The sequence below is a fragment of the Rhinatrema bivittatum genome, chromosome 4, assembly GCF_901001135.1.
Source record: "Rhinatrema bivittatum chromosome 4, aRhiBiv1.1, whole genome shotgun sequence".
In the NCBI taxonomy this organism is placed as follows: domain Eukaryota; kingdom Metazoa; phylum Chordata; class Amphibia; order Gymnophiona; family Rhinatrematidae; genus Rhinatrema; species Rhinatrema bivittatum.
The window spans coordinates 485,472,079-485,493,753 of record NC_042618.1 but is presented as its reverse complement, the minus strand read 5'-3'; the positions used below and the strand labels follow the sequence as shown (position 1 = coordinate 485,493,753).

The window sequence follows — 21,675 nt, the reverse complement described above, 5'->3', positions numbered from 1 at the left end:
AAATTATGAGAGGTCTAGAACGGGTAGATGTGAATCGGTTATTTACTCTTTCGGATAGTAGAAAGACTAGGGGGCACTCCATGAAGTTAGCATGGGGCACATTTAAAACTAATCGGAGAAAGTTCTTTTTTACTCAACGCACAATTAAACTCTGGAATTTGTTGCCAGAGGATGTGGTTAGTGCAGTTAGTATAGCTGTGTTTAAAAAAGGATTGGATGAGTTCTTGGAGGAGAAGTCCATTACCTGCTATTAAGTTCACTTAGAGAATAGCCACTGCCATTAGCAATGGTAACATGGAATAGACTTAGTTTTTGGGTACTTGCCAGGTTCTTATGGCCTGGATTGGCCACTGTTGGAAACATGATGCTGGGCTTGATGGATCCTTGGTCTGAGCCAGTATGGCAATTTCTTATGTTCTTATGTTCATTCTTTGTCTGTTCATTCTGGCCAGGTGGATGGTAAAACACCCCATTACTATTTTATTCCCTTTTTCACCTGGAATTTCTATCCACAAAGATTCAGCATTGCATTTGGTTTCCTGCAGAACTTTTATCCTGTTTGACTCAGTGCTCTCTTTCACATATAGCACCACCCCTCCACCAATTTGATCTTATTTAATATGGAAAAATGTAAGGTGATGCATATAGGGAAAAATAACCCATTTTGTAATTACACGATGTTAAGTTCCATATTAGAAGCTACCACCCAGGAAAGAAATGTAGGCGTCAAAGTAGATAAAGTATTGAAATTGTTGGCTCAGTGTGTGCTGTGGCAGTCAAAAAAGCAAAGGGGCAGATTTTAAAACCTGCGCGAAGGTGCAGATCTGTTCATGCAACCCGGCGCGAACAAATCTACGCCCGATTTAATAACATGTGTGCGCAGCCGCGAGCATGTTATAAAATCCAGGGTCGGCACGCACAAGGGGGTGCACAATTGTGCAACTTGCGTGCGCTGAGCTGCACAGCCTGCCTCCATTCCCTCCGAGGCTGCTCCGAAATCCGCCCGCCCCTGGACAGCCCACGCCCCGCCCCTTTTTGCAAGCCCCAGGACATATGCGCGTCCCGGGGCTTGCGTGTGCCGCCGAGCCTATGCAAGATACGCTCGGCGCGCGCAGGGGCAGGTTTCCAGGGGTTGCGTACGTATCTTACATGCGCAACCCTTTGAAAATTAACCCCAAACAGAATGTTAGGAATTATTAGAAAGGTAATGTTGAATAAAACAGAAAATGTCATAATGCCTCTATATCGCTCTATGGTGAGACCGGTCCTTGAGTAATGTGTACAATTCTGGTTACCGCATCTCAAAAAAGATATAGTTGCACTGGAAAAGGTACAGAGAAGAGTGATCAAAATGATAAAGGGGATGGAACAGCTCCCCTATGAGGAAAGGCTGAAGAGGTTAGGTCTGTTCAGCTTGGAGAAGAGACGGCTGAGGGGGGATATGATAGAGGTCTTTAAGATCATGAGAGGTCTAGAATGGGTAGATGTGAATCGGTTATTTACTCTTTTGGATAGTAGAAAGACTAGGGGGCATTCCATGAAGTTAGCATGGGGCACATTTAAAACTAATCGGAGAAAGTTCTTTTTTACTAAACGCGCAATTAAACTCTGGAATTTGTTGCCAGAGGATGTGGTTAGTGCAGTTAGTGTAGCTGTGTTTAAAAAAGGATTGGATAAGTTCTTGGTCAATTTATGCTATTAATCAAGTTGACTTAGGGAATAGCCTCTGCTATTACTGTCATCAGTAACATGGGATCTACTTAGTGTTTGAGTACTTGCCAGGTACTTGTAGCCTGGATTGGCCACTCTTGGAAACAGGATGGTGCGTTTGATGGACCTTTGGTCTGACCCAGTATGGCAATTTCTTATGTTCTTATGTTCTATTTACCCAATAAAATAGATCAGATTTATGACACAATTTTCCTCAGGTAAAAACATTCTTCTTTGGATCATGCAACCCACTTTACTATTTCAGTAGGGCCTCTATTAATTTTTCCACTACCGAGGTAAAACTATCCAGCCTGTAATTTTCTGTCTATTCTCTGTTACTACTTTTGACATCCACCTTTCTCCAAAGATCTACTGAACAGATCATTCAGCAGACCTGCCGGAAGCTTTCTGAGCTCCCTTAATATTTCTCTGGGATGGTCTTGAACTGGTGAGCTCCGGGATGGGAGACTGGAGCCCGTCCCTCTGAACCACTGAGTGTTACTAATAAATCCTCATTATAAAAGAGATGAGGCCCAGTATTGGTCGTGAAACAAAGATCAGTGTTCATGTCAAGGAACTGAATCTTTGGGAAGGCTTCCTTGTTTCTAGCAACTCACTGGCTACTTAGCCATGCAGCCGGACCCAATGAGCTCCATGACGCTGGATAAAAAGAGAAGTATTGGATACTTAGCATACTTGGTTTGCAGCTGGATGATCTTTGAATTAGACCTTGCTGCGAGTACCTGTTTGCTAATTGTACTGAAGTTAACTAGAACTAATATTGAACTTGTTTATTATTATCCATGCTCAAGGACAGCTGATATACTGAAATCCTTTGATAAAATGAACTTGCATATTTGTGTTATCCCTGTGTTTAAATAAAAGTTTAGAATTTAAAGATTGGGTTTTAAATGTATTCAGGCTGAGAACCTGACAATATCCTAATATTTATTTATTTTAAACCTTTTTATATACCGGCATTCGTTGTGGACATCATGTCGGTTTACAGTAAACAAATAAGGTTTGGAAAATTACATTTTAACCGGAAATTCAACTGGGAGGGGGGGTAACGACAGGCAGCTAAGAAAGACAGGTTAACTAAAACAAGGTCCTCGAGGTGAGGAGATGGAGTATAACAAAACATAGTTCCTCAATATGAGAAAAAGGGGTAGGCCTATTGTGGTCTACTTTGGCATGGATTAAGGACTTTTATTCTGGGTAGGCTTGGATGAACAGCCATGTTTTCAATTTCTTCTTGAAATTGTTCATAGACGGTTCGAGGCGTATGTCTGGTGGTAGTGAGTTCCAGTGAGTGGGACCTTAATATGTATTCATTCAGCCCCATAGCTGTGTCCACTTGTAATAGCTAGAAGAGTATTTGCAGATCATTAGGCAATTGTGCCTCTTCCTACAATGCTTGAGACTTCTAACTTTTGTCTTCTCTATACCATGTTAATAGTTAGGTTACTACCCTTGTTATTTGTAAACCGACATGATATGATCTGTATCATGAATGCCGGTATAAAAAAGCACTAAATAAATAAATAACTGTCATGCAGGTAGTAGTCCTATCCCTTCAGACTATTGCAACTTAGTCTTTTTGGGCATTCCAAAGACCATAGCTCATCTTCAAATTGTGCAAAATGCTGTAGTTTAATTACTGGAAAAAAGAGATAAGATGGCCACTTCCTTGCTGATTTCTTTACTTTGGATTGGGTTTACTTTAAAATCTTGTGTCTAATGTTCAGAGCCCTTAGAGAGCCCAAGTGTTATCTTCCAAGCGTCCATCATGATGTAGTCAGCAGTTTTGTTGAAACTGAGAAGGTCCAGAGGAAACTCTGTCATCGGGATGGCACCCCAGTTGCTTGTAAAGCTACAAATGGAAGCTATGCTACTTGATCTTCTGCAAAACTCTTCCAACCTGGTGTTTTGGTTAGTTGACCTGAATCTCTTTGGTTTTAGCTTCTTCTCTGGTATTCTTGTTCAGTGAGAACTTCTGATTAATTTATTAAAAATCTTATATTCTGCAGTTTGCTTGCACTTAGAATTTAGACTGAATCACACAGTAAAAATTAGGAATGTGAATCGGGCTTCGGACGATTGAAAATATCGTCGATATTTTCAAAATCGTCAGAAATCGGGGGCTCCCCCGAAACGATAGGAAAACCCCACGATATTGATTGTGGGGGTTCTCTTATCGTTTTGGGGGAGGGCGGGAAAAACGGCACACAAAAATAACCCCTAAACCCACCCCGACCCTTTAAAACTAATCCCTTTGCTTCCCCCACCCTCCCGACCCCCCCCCCAAAAACATTTTACAGGTACCTGGTGGTCCAGTGGGGGTCTCGGGAGCGATCTCCTGCTCCCGGGCCGTCGGCTGCCACAAATCAAAATGGCGCCGATGGCCCTTTGCCCTTACCATGTGACAGGGTATCCATGCCATTGGTTGGCCCCTGTCACATGGTAGGAGCACTGGATGGCCCGCGCCATTTTTACAGGGTGAGAAGCCTTCTTGTTAATTCCTATATTGCTTTGCTTGAACGTACTTTGCGTTTGGTCTTGCCCATAGAAGCAGTCTTGTGCTTTCTCCCTAATGTCTGCATATCAGTCCCCAGACTGTAAAAGTCAGGGCCCAGCATTGACTGTTATCTGAATCCAGTTCCACTTCCCATCCCCCTCCTACCCCCTATCGAAGCAGAGAGCGATGCTGCAGTTGTATCAAAATCATGCAAGCTAATTGGTTAAGAATAGTAATCCCCCATGGCCTTCTGTTAGGGTAGTAGCTGCCGCTACCTTATCGTGTTGTCACCGAGTCCCAAGCTTCTCATTTTATTCATGAGACTTCTGTGTGTGACCGTATCAAAAGCTTTGCTGAAATCCATGTAAATCACATTGAGCCTTCTTCCTTGATCCAGTTCTCTAGTCACTCAATCCAAAAATCAATCAGATTTGTTTGACAGGACTTTCCCCTGGTGAATCCATGCTGCCTTGAGTCCAGCAATCCGCCAGATTGTAGATAAATGATTATCCTTTCCTTCAGAAGCATCTCCATTACTTTTCCCACCACTGAGGTGAGGCTAACCAGCCTGTAGTTACCAGCCTCTTCTCTGCTACCACTCTTGTATAGTGGGACCACAACCGCTCTTCCCCAATCCTGTGGCACCACTGCTGTTTCCAGGGATCTATTGGACAGGTCTTTCAGTGGACCCGCCAGCTCATCTCTGAACTCCCTCAGTATCCTGGGATGAACCTCATCAGGCCCCATGGCTTTGTCCACTTTCCAGGGATCTATTGAACAGGTCACACAGCGGAGCCGCCAGCTCATCTCTGAGCTCCCTCAGTATCCTGGGATGGACCTCATCAGGCCCCATGGCTTTGTCCACTTTCCAGGGATCTATTGAACAGGTCACACATCGGACCCGCCAGCTCATCTCTGAGCTCCCTCAGTATCCTGGGATGAACCTCATCAGGCCCCATGGCTTTGTCCTCTTTCTAGGGATCTATTGAGCAGGTCACACAGCGGAGCCGCCAGCTCATCTCTGAGCTCCCTCAGTATCCTGGGATGAACCTCATCAGGCCCCATGGCTTTGTCCTCTTTCTAGGGATCTATTGAGCAGGTCACACAGCGGAGCCGCCAGCTCATCTCTGAGCTCCCTCAGTATCCTGGGATGAACCTCATCAGGCCCCATGGCTTTGTCCTCTTTCTAGGGATCTATTGAGCAGGTCACACAGCGGAGCCGCCAGCTCATCTCTGAGCTCCCTCAGTATCCTGGGATGAACCTCATCAGGCCCCATGGCTTTGTCCACTTTCCAGGGATCTATTGAACAGGTCACACAGCGGAGCCGCCAGCACATCTCTGAGTTCCCTCAGTATCCTGGGATGAACCTCATCCGGCCACATGGCTTTGCCCCTTTCAGTTTACCTACCTCTTCCCATATATTTTCTTTTGTAAATGGAGTTTCGTTTACCCCACCCCCATCTACGGTCTTCTCAACCAGCAACAGTCCTTCTTTAGGGTCGTCTTTAGTGAAGACTGAACTGAAGTATTTGTTTCCCGTCAATAGGGCTGAATTAGCCATGCTGTCATGGGAACTGCCAATCAGGGCTCGGGAGGCGGAGCTTAAGTAGCAGAGTGTAGACTTTTTCAGACTCTGCGGCTGCGCGTGTTTTCCCGCGCAGGAAAGTAACAGATTCTCCTCAGTCTGTTTTTTCCGCGTGCGGGAGCGCACGCGGAGCCATATTCTCCTCACAGGTTTTTAAAAAAATGTAGGGAAAATGTCGAAAAAGCCTTTGGGATTCAAACCATGTCCCTGCAGTAAGATCATGTCCATCACCGATGGACATGATCACCGTTACCGATGTTTGGGACTGGATCGCAATCAGTCCGATTGTGATTTTTTTGGACGGATGTCCCCGCGAGCCCGGCGTCATAGGGCCTACAGGATGATGGAACTCAAGCTCACAAATAGGCCGTCGACGACTCATTCTTCACCGGGGCCGGCGTCGCGGGCGCCACCCCAGAAGAGAAGGGCCTCGTCGTGGGACCAATAAGCCTCCGGGACCGGAGGTAAGGTCATGGAACAAAACCCCGTATCACGGAAGGTTTCGAGAGACAATTCACCCTCAACTCAAAAAAGTCGGCGCCGAATGAATGAGTCTGTGCGCATCGGGATCCATCAACGCAGAGGGCAGATTCCCTATCAGAACACAAAGCCCGCCCGACGCAAGTAACATCGATGAAACAGCGGACTGGGAAGGAACTTCGGACCCCCCTAGCCTAACCTAACCTTCCTTCCCCTTCCCCTATCCTGCCCTCCCCCTATCCCTATCCCCCCAAATTCTGAGCAGGAGCAAGTTGCACGCGCAGGCAAAGCGGCAAATGGCCACTGTGCCAGGCGCCTCTAGCCCTGCCCCGGGACCGCTCCCCTGGATTTCCCCGCCCCAAGGACCTCCCCTTTCGCTAACCCCGGGACTTACACGAGTCCCAGGGGTTTACGCACGCGGCTGGGCCCTTTGAAAATTCGGCCAGCGTGCGTAAGGCCCGTCCACGCGCGTAAACGATTTAAAATCCAGCCCTTAATGTTTTGCAGCCCCTGATGGAACTCAGCCTGAGTCGGCCATATTTTATCCAATTCTGTGATTTTAAACTACAAATTTAATAAAGTGTTCCCTTCACCTAAGGCAACTGGTCTCATTCTACTTCTTTTGCCTCCCGGCTCTACTTGACCGTCTTCCATGTTGTTTTTTAAGTAGAAATGTAGCTCATCCTTACCATACAGTCATCTCTTCCTCCATGCACGCCCCCAGCTTACAATGTATCCAAATCTACTTTCTTTAGACCATGTTTTGATCCATAAATTGAAGTTATCTATATGGCAGAGCCTTTCCTTACCCTTTCCATGAACAGGTAATACTTGTGAAAAGGCAGTGGTCTTTGCCATGTGTCTAATCTTCTTCCCTAGATTTTGGAAATCTTTCCGTGCTTCAAGGATATCATTTCTAGCAAGGTCATTGGTTCCCAGATGGATAATAACATTGATACTGGAGTCTGTACTTTCTTCCATAATTGCATTGACTATGTGGTTGGTATTTCTACTGGCAGAGGATTCTGGAAGGCATTTAACTTTACGCCTCCATCAAAATGGTTTCCCAATTTGGTTCCTCTGATGACCAAGTTTCCCAGGAGAAGAAGCTTCCTCTTATGACATTTAATACTGTTTAAGGGTTTCTGGGTGCACTGGGTGACTACACCCATTTTCTATTGCATGCAGAAAAAGTATAATGTAAGAGAAACAGTGGGGAGAGTGGATGTCTCTTTATCACAGGCCTTATTCTGCCAGAGTCCACTATAATCCATTTATTCCTGGCTGTTTGACTTCTCTGTGGGGGTGGGAATTCAGGATGTGCACAGTTGGGGAAATTGGGTGGCATACAATATGATCTGCTTTTTTTGATATGAAGCTATTGATACTTTCTTTCTCCTAGTAGCATAATCTCCATTTTATCATGTATTATATATAATTTAAGTGTTGGGGGGGGGGGGGTATTATTTTTATTGTTACTCTGATCTGCTTTGAATAGGATTTTCCTAAGCAATGGACGAATACAAATCCTGTATTACTTTAAATTAAAATTTATTCAGAGTTACCTGCTATGCTGTTTAGTGCCTACATACAAAAGAAATGTTACTTTAAAAAAGAAACATTAAGTAAACCAAACTACAAAATACTGTAAATGTGGAAGCTCCTGGGCCGGTGTGATAGGCAGGCATCTTAACTAGGGGGGAGAAAATCCCCCAGTGGTGGCTGGACAAAGGGGAAAAGTCAGGGTTAGGGTCAGCAGGTGACTCGCCCTGGCTGGGTAGGTAGCATGTGATGGAGGGAGGGGGACAGGTTATGTACGGAAGGAGTATGTCGCAGTTCTAGGGCAGCCAGTAAGTATTCAAAGGAAGTGTTAGCCAAATGGCTGGAGGGTGGTAGAGACAGGTATGGGCTGGACCTGCATGGCCACTCCAGCTGCTACCTCAGCCTGACTGGCAGAGGGCAGTGGTGAGTGGAGAATCACGTGAGGGATTGAGACTGCTGGAGCATGGGATATCACATGTAAGTAAGTAAAGCTACAACCCTGTCATCCCAACAGCGCTTGTGCTGTGGTGTGTGTTGGTGAATGGGGTAGGAGGGATGAAGGGGGAGTGTATGGCTGCCTCAGGTAATGGTGTTTGTGATTGCTTCTCTTCTGTGTGCAGGAACTTTGTGAGGAATTATTAAATGTCCTTAAGACAGGCAGAAAGCCCTCCTGTCATCTCAGATGCCTGGAAACTCTTCGCATTCTCTCAAGAGACAAGAAGCTGCTAATTCCTGTAGCTTCCAAGGGAAGCCTGCAGATTCTGATGAAGCTGGCCCAGCTGGATCCTGGGCAGGAATGCCTGGGGGAAGATCTTCATTTCCCCATCATCGTGGAAGCTCTGAAGTGCTTGTGCAATATTGTGTTTAACAGCCCTGTGGCCCAGAAGCTCAGCCTGGAGCTAAATGTTGCTGCTGCACTTTGTAAGCTCCTGCAGTTGTGCCAGGATCAGCCCAATACTCAGGAAATTAAGTCCTTTACCCTGCGCCTTCTCTTCCTGCTGTCACTTTTGCACACAGACATCCGATCCCAGCTGCGGAATGAGCTACAGGCATTGCCCCTGCTGACCCATACTTTGGAGAATGTGCTCGGTATAAGCTGGCTGGGTAAATACATAGCAGCAGAGGATGATCAGGCTTCTCGCCTATCGCTGAAGGATACTGAATGTGCTATTGAGGCACTCAAAGCTCTCTTTAATGTGACTTTGGACAGCAGGAATGTACACAGTGAGGTAAGAGCTTTATTACGTTCTCTATATGACTCCCTGTTCCTTCTCATACAGCTTGCATCAGTGATCTGTAATCTGCAATCGTTTTCCTTACTGCTTGCCAGCCAGGTGTCATCAGGATGCCATCATACACAATAAAGTGGATTACGCATGTAGATAATGGATGTTAGGCACATGGCTGGGCCTTGCGTGCATTTTTGGAAGGGCCCGGCCACATGCGTAACACCCGTTATGCACAGAAGTGCCGGGCCGGGACAGCGGGTGAAGATTACTTCTGCGCCAGAGGAGCTTGGAAGGGGTTAGGGGTCTGGGAGGAGAGGGGACAGGGTAGAAAGATTAGGTAGGGGTATAGGGAAGTTCCCTCCCAGTCCACTCCTTAATTGGAGCTGACTGGGAGGGAACTGGGGAAGTCCTACTCCTGTCGCTGTGCGTGGGCTTTTAAAATCCCCCCCCCCCCCGCGCATGCGGCAGAGACCACCTGCCACATATGCGCGTGCAGATGTTAAAATCTGCCGCCCATTGCACGTGGCTATAGTATTTTATAAGACGCAGTTTGATGCGAGCGTGTTATAAAATAGCCACGTCCATGTGCGCGCGCCGGTCTTAAACTCGACCCTATGTTTTTATATTCTGCATGTTTTTACTGTAAATCACTTTGAAGTTCATGTGAACGGCACATAAATGGGCTAAACAAATACATTTCTCTTTGCAAGCTTCCTCACCACAGAACAGCTACAACATTGGCATCAGTAGTGCAGGCCACACACATTGCCCCACCACAGTACAGGTACAGTATAGACAGCAACAAAGCATGCCACCCTCAAACACTGTACCAGCACGGTCTGCAGCAGTGCAGGCTCACACTCACATACACAAGTGCACACACACACACACCATATAACAGGTACAGCACGGTCTGCAGCAGTGCAGGCTCACACTCACATACACAAGTGCACACACACACACACCATATAACAGGTAGAGCACGGTCTGCAGCAGTGCAGGCTCACACTCACATACACAAGTGCACACACACACACACCATATAACAGGTACAGCACGGTCTGCAGCAGTGCAGGCTCACACTCACATACACAAGTGCACACACACACACACCATATAACAGGTACAGCACGGTCTGCAGCAGTGCAGGCTCACACTCACATACACAAGTGCACACACACACACACCATATAGCAGGTACAGCACGGGCAGCAGCAGTGCAGGCTCACACTCACATACACAAGTGCACACACACACACACACCATATAACAGGTACAGCACGGTCTGCAGCAGTGCAGGCTCACACTCACATACACAAGTGCACACACACACACACACCATATAACAGGTACAGCATGGGCAGCAGCAGTGCAGGCTCACACTCACATACACAAGTGCACACACACACACACCATATAACAGGTACAGCACGGTCTGCAGCAGTGCAGGCTCACACTCACATACACAAGTGCACACACACACACACACACACCATATAACAGGTACAGCATGGGCAGCAGCAGTGCAGGCTCACACTCACATACACAAGTGCACACACACACACACACCATATAACAGGTACAGCACGGGCAGCAGCAGTGCAGGCTCACACTCACATACACAAGTGCACACACACACACACCATATAACAGGTACAGCACGGTCTGCAGCAGTGCAGGCTCACACTCACATACACAAGTGCACACACACACACACACCATATAACAGGTACAGCACGGTCTGCAGCAGTGCAGGCTCACACTCACATACACAAGTGCACACACACCCACACACACCATATAACAGGTACAGCACGGTCTGCAGCAGTGCAGGCTCACACTCACATACACAAGTGCACACACACACACCATATAACAGGTACAGCACGGTCTGCAGCAGTGCAGGCTCACACTCACATACACAAGTGCACACACACACACACACACCATATAACAGGTACAGCATGGGCAGCAGCAGTGCAGGCTCACACTCACATACACAAGTGCACACACACACACACACCATATAACAGGTACAGCACGGTCTGCAGCAGTGCAGGCTCACACTCACATACACAAGTGCACACACACACACCATATAACAGGTACAGCACGGTCTGCAGCAGTGCAGGCTCACACTCACATACACAAGTGCACACACACACACACCATATAACAGTTACAGCATGGGCAGCAGCAGTGCAGGCTCACACTCACATACACAAGTGCACACACACACACACACACCATATAACAGGTACAGCACGGTCTGCAGCAGTGCAGGCTCACACTCACATACACAAGTGCACACACACACACACCATATAACAGGTACAGCACGGGCAGCAGCAGTGCAGGCTCACACTAACATACACAAGTGCACACACACACACACCATATAACAGGTACAGCACGGGCAGCAGCAGTGCAGGCTCACACTCACATACACAAGTGCACACACACACACACCATATAACAGGTACAGCATGGGCAGCAGCAGTGCAGGCTCACACTCACATACACAAGTGCGCACACACACACACACACACACCATATAACAGGTACAGCACGGTCTGCAGCAGTGCAGGCTCACACTCACATACACAAATGCACACACACACACACCATATAACAGGTACAGCATGGGCAGCAGCAGTGCAGGCTCACACTCACATACACAAGTGCACACACACACACACACACACCATATAACAGGTACAGCACGGTCTGCAGCAGTGCAAACTCACACTCACATACACAAGTACACACACACACCATATAACAGGTACAGCATGGGCAGCAACAAAGCATGCCACCCTCAAACACTGTACCAGCACAGCACAGGTACAGCACGGTCTGCAGCAGTGCAAACTCACACTCACATACACAAGTGCACACACACACACACCATATAACAGGTACAGCACGGTCTGCAGCAGTGCAGGCTCACACTCACATACACAAGTGCACACACACACACACACACCATATAACAGGTACAGCACGGTCTGCAGCAGTGCAGGCTCACACTCACATACACAAGTGCGCACACACACACACACACCATATAACAGGTAGAGCACGGTCTGCAGCAGTGCAGGCTCACACTCACATACACAAGTGCGCGCACACACACACACACCATATAACAGGTACAGCACGGTCTGCAGCAGTGCAGGCTCACACTCACATACACAAGTGCACACACACACACCATATAACAGGTACAGCACGGTCTGCAGCAGTGCAGGCTCACACTCACATACACAAGTGCACACACACATACACCATATAACAGGTACAGCATGGGCAGCAGCAGTGCAGGCTCACACTCACATACACAAGTGCACACACACACACACCATATAACAGGTACAGCACGGTCTGCAGCAGTGCAGGCTCACACTCACATACACAAGTGCACACACACACACACACACACACACACACACACCATATAACAGGTACAGCACGGTCTGCAGCAGTGCAGGCTCACACTCACATACACAAGTGCACACACACACACACCATATAACAGGTACAGCATGGGCAGCAGCAGTGCAGGCTCACACTCACATACACAAGTGCACACACACACACACACCATATAACAGGTACAGCACGGTCTGCAGCAGTGCAGGCTCACACTCACATACACAAGTGCACACACACACACACACACACCATATAACAGGTACAGCACGGTCTGCAGCAGTGCAGGCTCACACTCACATACACAAGTGCACACACACACACACACACCATATTACAGGTACAGCATGGGCAGCAACAAAGCATGCCACCCTCAAACACTGTACCAGCACGGTCTGCAGCAGTGCAAACTCACACTCACATACACAAGTGCACACACACACACACCATATAACAGGTACAGCATGGGCAGCAACAAAGCATGCCACCCTCAAACACTGTAGCAACACAGCACAGGTACAGCACAGTCTGCAGCAGTGCAAACTCACATACACAAGTGCACACACACACACCATATAACAGGTACAGCACGGTCTGCAGCAGTGCAAACTCACACTCACATACACAAGTGCACACACACACACACCATATAACAGGTACAGCATGGGCAGCAACAAAGCATGCCACCCTCAAACACTGTAGCACTCTTATCATGACAGACCATTGGGTTCTCAACATTCTCAAAGAATACAGATTGAAGTTTGAAACTCTTCTGCACATTTTTTCTATTTGTCATATCAGGTCTTCAGAGGCCAATACTGAGACTAGAGCTAGCATCTCTCCTTGTGTTACATGCGATAGAACCAGTTCCAAAAACAGAGGAGGACAAGAGGTTTTACTCAGAGTACTTCTTTATTCCCAAAAAATCATTTTGCTTTCACTATATCCTGGATTTAAGAGAATTAAACAAATATCTTGAATGAGAAATGTTCAAAACAAACTCACCAACCACCATTCTTCCCCTTCTAGAAGTGGATAATTGGTTGACAACATTAAATCTCCAAGATGCGTATGCACATATTTCCCATCCATCCAAACAACAGTAAATATCTCAGGTTCACAGTAGATGACAACTATTCCCAATGGAAAGTCCTTAAATTTGGGCTTTCAGCAGCCCAGAGAGTCTTCATGAAATGTTTAGCAGTGGTAACAGCTTATATAAGAAAGCACATTGTCAGTATTTTCATATTCAGACAATTGGCTCATATTGTGCAGATCCTTACAAATAAGCCAAGATCTCACAACTCTCACAATTCGCACTCTCTTCTTGCTAAGATTTGTCTTTGATTATGACAAATCCCATTTAATGCCCTCAAATCACTTAGCATTCTTGGAAGCAGGATTCTATACTCAGGCCAGAAAAGACTTCCTTTTTAAAGGATGAAACTAGTATATTAATTTTGCAACCTGAAATCAGTCTCAGCCAGAGGATTCATGGAACTACTCAGTCCCATGCCAACTACAGTCCTTGTGACTCCTTTTGCGTGCTTGCACATGAGAATACCACAGTGGCATCTAAAATATCATTGGAACCAGCATTCTCAGCCACTTTCATACAGAATACTGATTTCTTTCCCTCTTTTGCACACTCTGTATTAGTGGAATTGCTCATCAAATCTGCTATTAGGATATTTTTTCCAGCCACCTCAGAGTCAACAAATCTTAACAACATATAGATCCAGTCAAGCTTGGGGAGCACACTTAGTCCACAGGCTGTTCACATGAATCGCTGACTTACCTTCCCCAGCCAGCTCGGTCCCGCTGCTCCCCAACACAGCTAAAAGGCTCCAGCTAGCCACACGACAGGACTCCGCTCTCAGATATGGTGAGATGCCACAGGCATGATGCTGCCTACAGCAACACACTGTGCCTCCCCTTAGGCACGTGCACTCACCACTTCCTGGCATTTAAAGGGACCAAGGTGGGAAAGTCCACGTGGCCCCTAGAGCTGATATCATTAGCACTGCTTTATATAAGGGCAGCTTCCCAGAAGGTGGAAGGAAGGCCAAACAATTTCCAGTATAATTAAAAGGTGAGGTGAAAGAGCCTATTTTAGCCAAAAGATCTTCCTTCAAAAATTTGAAGAAGGATCCATCTGAAGAAAACAGGAAAAAGCATAAGCATTGGCAAATTAAATGTAAAACATTGATAACACAGGCTAAAAGAGAATTTGAAAAGAAGTTGGCCAAAGAGGCAAAAACTCATAATAAAAACTTTTTAAATATATCCAAAACAGGAAGTCTGCGAGGGAATCAATTGGACCGTTAGATGATCAAGGGGTTAAAGGGGCACTTAGAGAAGATAAGGCCATCATAGAAAGACTAAATTAATTCTTTGCTTTGGTGTTTACTGAGGAGGATGTTGGGAAGATATCTGTTCCTGAGACAGTTTTCAAGGGTGACGATTCAGATGAACTGACCCAAATCTCAGTGAACCTGGAAGATGTAGTAGGCCAGATTGACAAACTGAAGAGTAGCAAATCACCTGGACCGGATGGTATTCTCAGGGTTCTGAAAGAAATAAGAAATTAATTTCAGAACTATTACAAGTAAATTGTAACCTACCATTAAACTCATCTGTTGTACCTGAAAACTGGAAGGTGGCCAATGTAACCCTGATATATAAAAAGAGTTCCAGAGGTGATCCGTGAAACTATAGACCAGCAAGCCTGACTTCAGTGCCTGAAAAAAGCGTGGAAACTATTAGAAAGAATAAAATCAGAGAACATATAGAAAGACATGATTTATTGGGACACAGCCAGCATGGATTTACCCAAGGGAAGTCTTGCCTCTCAAATTTGCTGCATTTTTTTTAAGGAGTGAATAAACATGTGGATAAAGGTGAACCGGTAGATGTAGTGTATTTGGATTTTCAGAAGGCATTTGACAATGTCCCTCATGGGAGGCTTCTAAGAAAACTAAAAAGTCATGGGGTAGGAGGAGGTGTCCTTTTGTGGATTGCAAACTGGCTAAAAGACAGGAAACAGAGAGTAGGATTAAATGGTCTGTTTTCACAAAGGAAAAAGGTAAACAGTGGCATGCCTCAGGGATCCGTAGTTGGACCAGTGCTTTTTAATGTATTTATAATGATCTGAAAAGAGGTATGATGAGTGAGGTGATCAAATTTGCAGATGACACAAAATTATTCAGAGTACTGAAATCACAAGTGCATTATGATAAATTGCAGGAGGACCTTGCGAGATTAGAAGATTGGGTGTCTATATGGCAGATGAAATATAGTGTGGACAAGTGCAAAATGATGCATATATGGAAAAATCATCCATGCTGTAGCTACACAATGTTAGATTTCATTTTAGGAGTTATTACCTAGGTAAAAGATCTGGGCATCATAGTTGATATTACATTGAAATCATCAGCTCAGTGTGCTGTAGCAGTCAAAAAAGCAAACAGAATGTTAGGAATTATTAGGAAGGGAATAGCAAACAAATTGGAGGTTGTCATAATGCCTCTGTATTGCTCAAAGGTTAGACCGAACTTTGAATACCTTGTGCAATTCTGATCACCTCATATCAGAAAAGATATAGTTGCACTGGAGAAAGAACAGAGAAGGGCGACCAAAATGATCTACGGTCATGGAACGGCTCCCCTATGAGGAAAGGTTAAGGCTGTTCAGCTTGGAGAAGAGACGACTGCTGGGGGATATTATAGAGGTCTTAAAAATCATGAAAGGACTGAACAGGTAAACATGAATCTGTTATTTACTCTTTCGGATAATACAAGGACTAGGGTGCACTCCTTGAAGTTAGCAAGTAGGGCAATTAAAACAAATCAGAGAAAATTATTTTTCACTCAGTGCACAATTAAGTTCTAGAATTCATTGCCAGAGGATGTGGTTTAAGTCAGCTACTGTAGCTGGGTTTATAAAAGGTTTGGATAAATTCCTGGAGGAGAAGTCCATAAACTGCTATTTATCAATAGGGAATAACCACTGCTTGTTGACAGCAATAGTACCATGGAATTTATTTAAATTTTGGGTACTTACCCGGTATTTGTGACTTGGATTGGCCATAGTTGGAAACAGGATACTGGGCATGATGGACCCTTGGTTTGACCCAGTATGGCATATCTTATGTTCTTATTAAACAACTCACCTCAGCAACAGATCCAGCTATCGACCATAGTGCATGTTGCTTCCCAAGTCTATTCCAGTCTTCATCTTCAGCCTGTTCCAGTCTTTGCGCCTGCCCGACTTGCTCTTGCCTTGCCTGTCTGCCTCAGCCCTATCCATTCATCTTCTTCTCCTCACTGGATATGCCTGACTGTCTGCTGCCTCTGACCCTTGCCTGGACCTTGACATGTCTACTCGCCAGCTGCTTATGACTTTTGTTTGGCCTTGGAACACATCTCCAATCTAGCAGAAATCCTCATCTAAGTCCTGCCACCCAAAGGCTCAACCCAAGGGGAACGTGGGCTGGTATAGGTTAAGGACCTGTTTGGTCTCTGCTTCGCCTAGGTCCACCTGCTGCTGATGAGAACCTGCAGGGCTCCTTCTTGCAGGTAGAGCCGATCTCATTTCAGCCCACGGGTCCACAGACATAACATTATGGACCAAAAAGGATCAAAGCTTCACATAAATATTATAGAAATAAAAGCAGTTTTCAAAGCACTCCTAGCTCAGAGATGAACATGATCTCAAATATTTTGTCAGTAAGCCTTATAGGTACAGAGAAATCTACACCTCGATGCCTTTCATATTCCAGGAAAAACCAACATTGCAGCAGATTCTTTGAGCCTTCACCTTCAACTTCACAAGTGGTGTATCTATTACAAGACCCTTTGGAACATTTTCCAACAATGGGGTCTTCCTTGAGTGGATCTCTTTGCAGCTCCTTTCAACCTCAAACTTCCTCTGTATTGTTCAAAGAGACTGGATCCCAATGCCACAGCATCAGATACATTTGCCATCTCTTGGTCAGAAGGGCTAATGTATGCATTTCCCCTAATTCTGCTAGTTGCCAAGTAATCCTCAAGTTGTGACAAGGGCAAAATTATTCTAATAGCTTTTTTCTGCCCATGCCAAGCTTGGTTTCATTATCTTAAAAAATTGGCAATAGCTCAATCAATACTCCTTGCAGTCTTTCCATATCTTCTAACCCAATACAACAGGTCTCTTCTTCACCCTAGTCTTTGCTCTCTAGCGTTTACAGCATGGTTGTTGAGCACAGAATCTTAGAGGGCATGCCTCTTCTTTCAGAGATAAAAGCTATTCTACTAACAGCAAGGAAGATCTCTATTACAGTCCTACAGTTTCAAATGGAAGAGTTTCTCTCTCGGGTTTAGATCCCAACATCAAAATTCCTTTCATTGCAAATCCTCCACATTGTTGCAGTACCTTCTCCATCTCTTAAGTCAGGTCTGAAGTCTAACTTGATCAGAGTACATCTATGCACTATTGCAGCATATCATCACCTTCTGAAGGTCTTCCGGTGTTTCCCCTTCTGATGGTAGCAAGAGTCATAAAAGGAATCTTCCATCTTCACCTTCCTATAACAGCCCTGCCAACTCACTGGAACCTAAACCTGTCAAGATTGATCAAGCCTCCATTTGAGCTTTTGACATCTAATAACATCAAGTTAGAAGGCTCTTTTTCTTGTAGCAGTTATTTCAGTTTGTAGAATGTATGAACTCCAGGCACCAGCAGTAGGTACTCCATATAATAAATATTAAAAAATGGAGTAGTACCGAGAATTCACCCAAAATTTCTGCCGAAGGTCGATTCTTAATTCCATTTGAATCAGTCAATAGTCTTTTCTTCTTTTTTTTCTCTAAGACTTCATGACAGTAAAGCAAAACAAGCACTCCACACCTTGGCTATAGAAGTTCTATACTCTTTAATTTGGAAAGGAAAAAGCCTTATAAGAAAACTTCTCAGTTATTCATCTCTCATAATCTAAACCAACAAGACCATATAATGGGAAGGCAAACACTTTCTTCTTGGCTGTGAGATTATATCTCCTTCTATTATAAGGATGCAGGCATAGACCTTACTAAAATCTTTGGAACTCACTCCCACCAGACCTTAGAATTGAACAATCGACTCCCACCTGTAAAAAAAGACTAAAGACCTGGTTGTTCAACCAAGCATTCTCTTAATCTCAAACTCAATATCTCAGCTTTGATCTCCAGGACTGTCCACCACTTTGTATATAATTACTCCTATTAAGTTATTATTATTTATTTTTTCCAAGTTCTTTTTACCCTGTTCATTGTAAGACATTATTCTTTATACTATCAATCTATTGTTGTAATGTAAACCGAAGTGATTAGTAACTTTGTTACCAGAACTTCGGTATATAAAACTGTTAAATAAATAAAATAAATAAATAAAAGGGTCAAGAGTAATCAGATCACAACAATTGCAACTTTAGTAGATTTTCTTTGCTCCGTGCAACTGCTTAGTCTCTGTTCACATCTTTGTCAAAAATTATTGCCTGGAAAAAGTCTCTCACACACAGGTCGATCCAGTAAGGCCGCGGTAGAAACAGTGCGGTAGTGTCAGGTAGTGTCAGGCGCACCCTTCCTCCCCGCACGCACAGTTCTCTTCACTTAGTCCCCGATACTCTCCTCTAATCGCATGCAAATGCATGCCGCGGCTTTAAAGTGGTAGGGAAGGGTTATGCCCGCGTAACCCATTTTACTGTATAGGCGCTTAATACAGCGCCTATACAGTAACCTGGGTGCGCTGGTACCTGTCATTTCAAATGACATTTGAAATGACAGGCACCAGGAAGTGTAAAAATCAAAATTTTTAAATACCTGTCGGAGGGCCGCATGGGTCCAGGCGGCCGGCGGGATCCGGGGGGCCGGTGGTCGAGTGTTAAATCTAGGCCGCGGGCGGGTGGGCGCCTGTTCCGGGCGGCGGGTGGACGCGCGTTAGTTTCAGACGGCCGCGTGGGTACAGGCGGCCGGCGGCGGCGGGAGCCAGGTGGTCGCGTGTTAAATCTAGGCCGCGGGCGGGTGGGCGCCTGTTCCAGGCAGCGGCGGCGGGGGGACACGCGTTAGTTCGAGACGGCCGGCAGGTGGTCGCGTGTTAAATCTAGGTCGGGTCCGCACAGGCGCGCATTCATTCATCCAGGCGAAGGAGCCGGTGGCGAAAGCAGCCGGCTCCTCCGCCTGGATGAATGAATTCATTCACTGCCGGTGGGGGCTGCCTCTCCGGCAGCCCCCACCGGCAGTGAATGAATGAATGTGCGCCTGTGCGACCCCTGCGATTCGGCGCTCAAGGCAGTCACATGCCGTGACGTCACGCCGTGAGCGCCGAATCGCAGGGGTCGCACAGGCGCGCAGTCATTCACTGCCGGTGGGGGCTGCCTCAGCCCCCACCGGCAGTGAATGAATGCGCGCCTGTGCGGACCCGGCCTAGATTTAACACGCGACCACCCGCCGGCCGTCTCGAACTAACGCGTGTCCCCCCTGCCGCCGCTGCCTGGAACAGGCGCCCACCCGCCCGCGGCCTAGATTTAACACGCGACCGCCCGCCGGCCGTCTCGAACTAACGCGTGTCCCCCCTGCCGCCGCTGCCTGGAACAGGCGCCCACCCGCCCGCGGCCTAGATTTAACACGCGACCGCCCGCCGGCCGTCTCGAACTAACGCGTGTCCCCCCGCCGCCGCTGCCTGGAACAGGCGCCCACCCGCCCGCAGCCTAGACTTAACACGCGACCACCCGGCTCCCGCCGCCGCCGGCCGCCTGGAACCACGCGGCCCTCCGACAGGTATTTAAAAATTTTTATTTTTTCTTCTGACAGGTTTTATGTGTCCCACATCATTACATTTTCTCGATCATCTCTGTATCGCTTTTTTTTTAAATTGTGTTTTATTGTTTTTGAGTATCTTAAGCGGTGTCGATGGATTTGTTACTAGACTCACAGTCCTAACTCCTACTAGGGGGAGGCGGTAAACTAACACGTTACGGCCGCGGCAAAACAGTGCGTTACTAATGAGAGAACCTGAGTGCCCGTTACGGTATCGGAGGGGAATAGCTAATTCCTTCATTATACAGCTAATTCGTTCATTTACATGCCGGGTGCGGGAAGGGTTACGCGTCTGTTTTAAGAAGCGCTACGGACGCGCAAAACTGGAGACTGTATCGCTGGTTTGCCTTACGCGTCCGAATTGTGCGCAGCGAGCTCGTTACAGACGAGAAATCTTCAACTGAACTTTACAGATAGCACCTTTGGCCAAACAGTATTTTAAAACCTCTTCAAATAGCAGCTTCCACTGTCCCATCTTCTCCTTTCTAAGGGGTTGCATATTTATTATAAGAAAACTAAAAACTATTTCATGCAACCTTCAGCTGGGGAGTTTTCACTTGTGTGGCTGAATTTTCTCCTTCTTGTCCATGTGCAAAGTGAATTTGCTTACCTGTAACAGGAGTTCTCTGTAGACAGCAGGAAAATTCAGCTGCATAGTCCCACCCTTCTCCCCTTGGAACTGAAACTCAGCTAGTAAAAAGACTTAGGAGACTCATCCAACGCATGCTCAGAGAGAGCATATCCATATCAGCGCCATCAGATAATATCACTCACTGACGCAGCTGATTTGTCCTGCTGTCTTCAGAGAACACCTATTACAGGTAAGCAATATTCCTTTCTCCTGAAAAGCCTTGATTTTGTTTTCAGTTTTGTTGTTGAATGATTGATTTTGAATGATATATGTGATGCTATCCTCTTAGCCAAAATTATTTGCAATGCAGAAAATGAATGTATTCCTTGTTGCATTTTGTGTCACACAGAATGATGCTCAGCAGTTCCGTTCCATGACTGCCATTTTACGCCACTGCTTACTAATAACAGGTCCAACAGAGGACAAAATGGAGGAGCTGCACAGGTTGGTGTCCAATAGCTTGTGATTCTTTTCTATAAAACTACAGAGTAATCATTAGATCAGGTCCCAAATGTATCCTATTGACCCCACAGCCAATCTATTTTTCAGGATACCCACACTGAATATGCATCCGAAAAACCAGACTGGCCATGAGATCAATAGGACAGGCCTCTGCAGTTGACTGCAGTAGATCCTGATCACTGAAAGATTGTTTTTTGTCGAGCAGTATTCTGAAAATGAATTGCCTCTTGTCCTGATTTTCTTCTCATTTAAA

At 46.0% G+C, this 21,675-nt stretch overlaps 1 protein-coding gene across 4 annotated transcripts in view; it reads left to right on the top strand.

Annotated features, from left to right (window-relative positions):
- Positions 1 to 21,675, top strand: part of LOC115089258 (synembryn-B-like) — a 234,028-nt gene that overhangs the window by 33,754 nt on the left and 178,599 nt on the right. For all 4 annotated transcript variants that reach the window (XM_029597384.1, XM_029597383.1, XM_029597386.1 and 1 more), the window contains exons 3-4: positions 8,457 to 9,065; positions 21,310 to 21,404. In XM_029597384.1, coding sequence (XP_029453244.1) covers positions 8,457 to 9,065; positions 21,310 to 21,404 — 704 coding nt within the window. The remainder of the gene's footprint in view (positions 1 to 8,456; positions 9,066 to 21,309; positions 21,405 to 21,675) is intronic.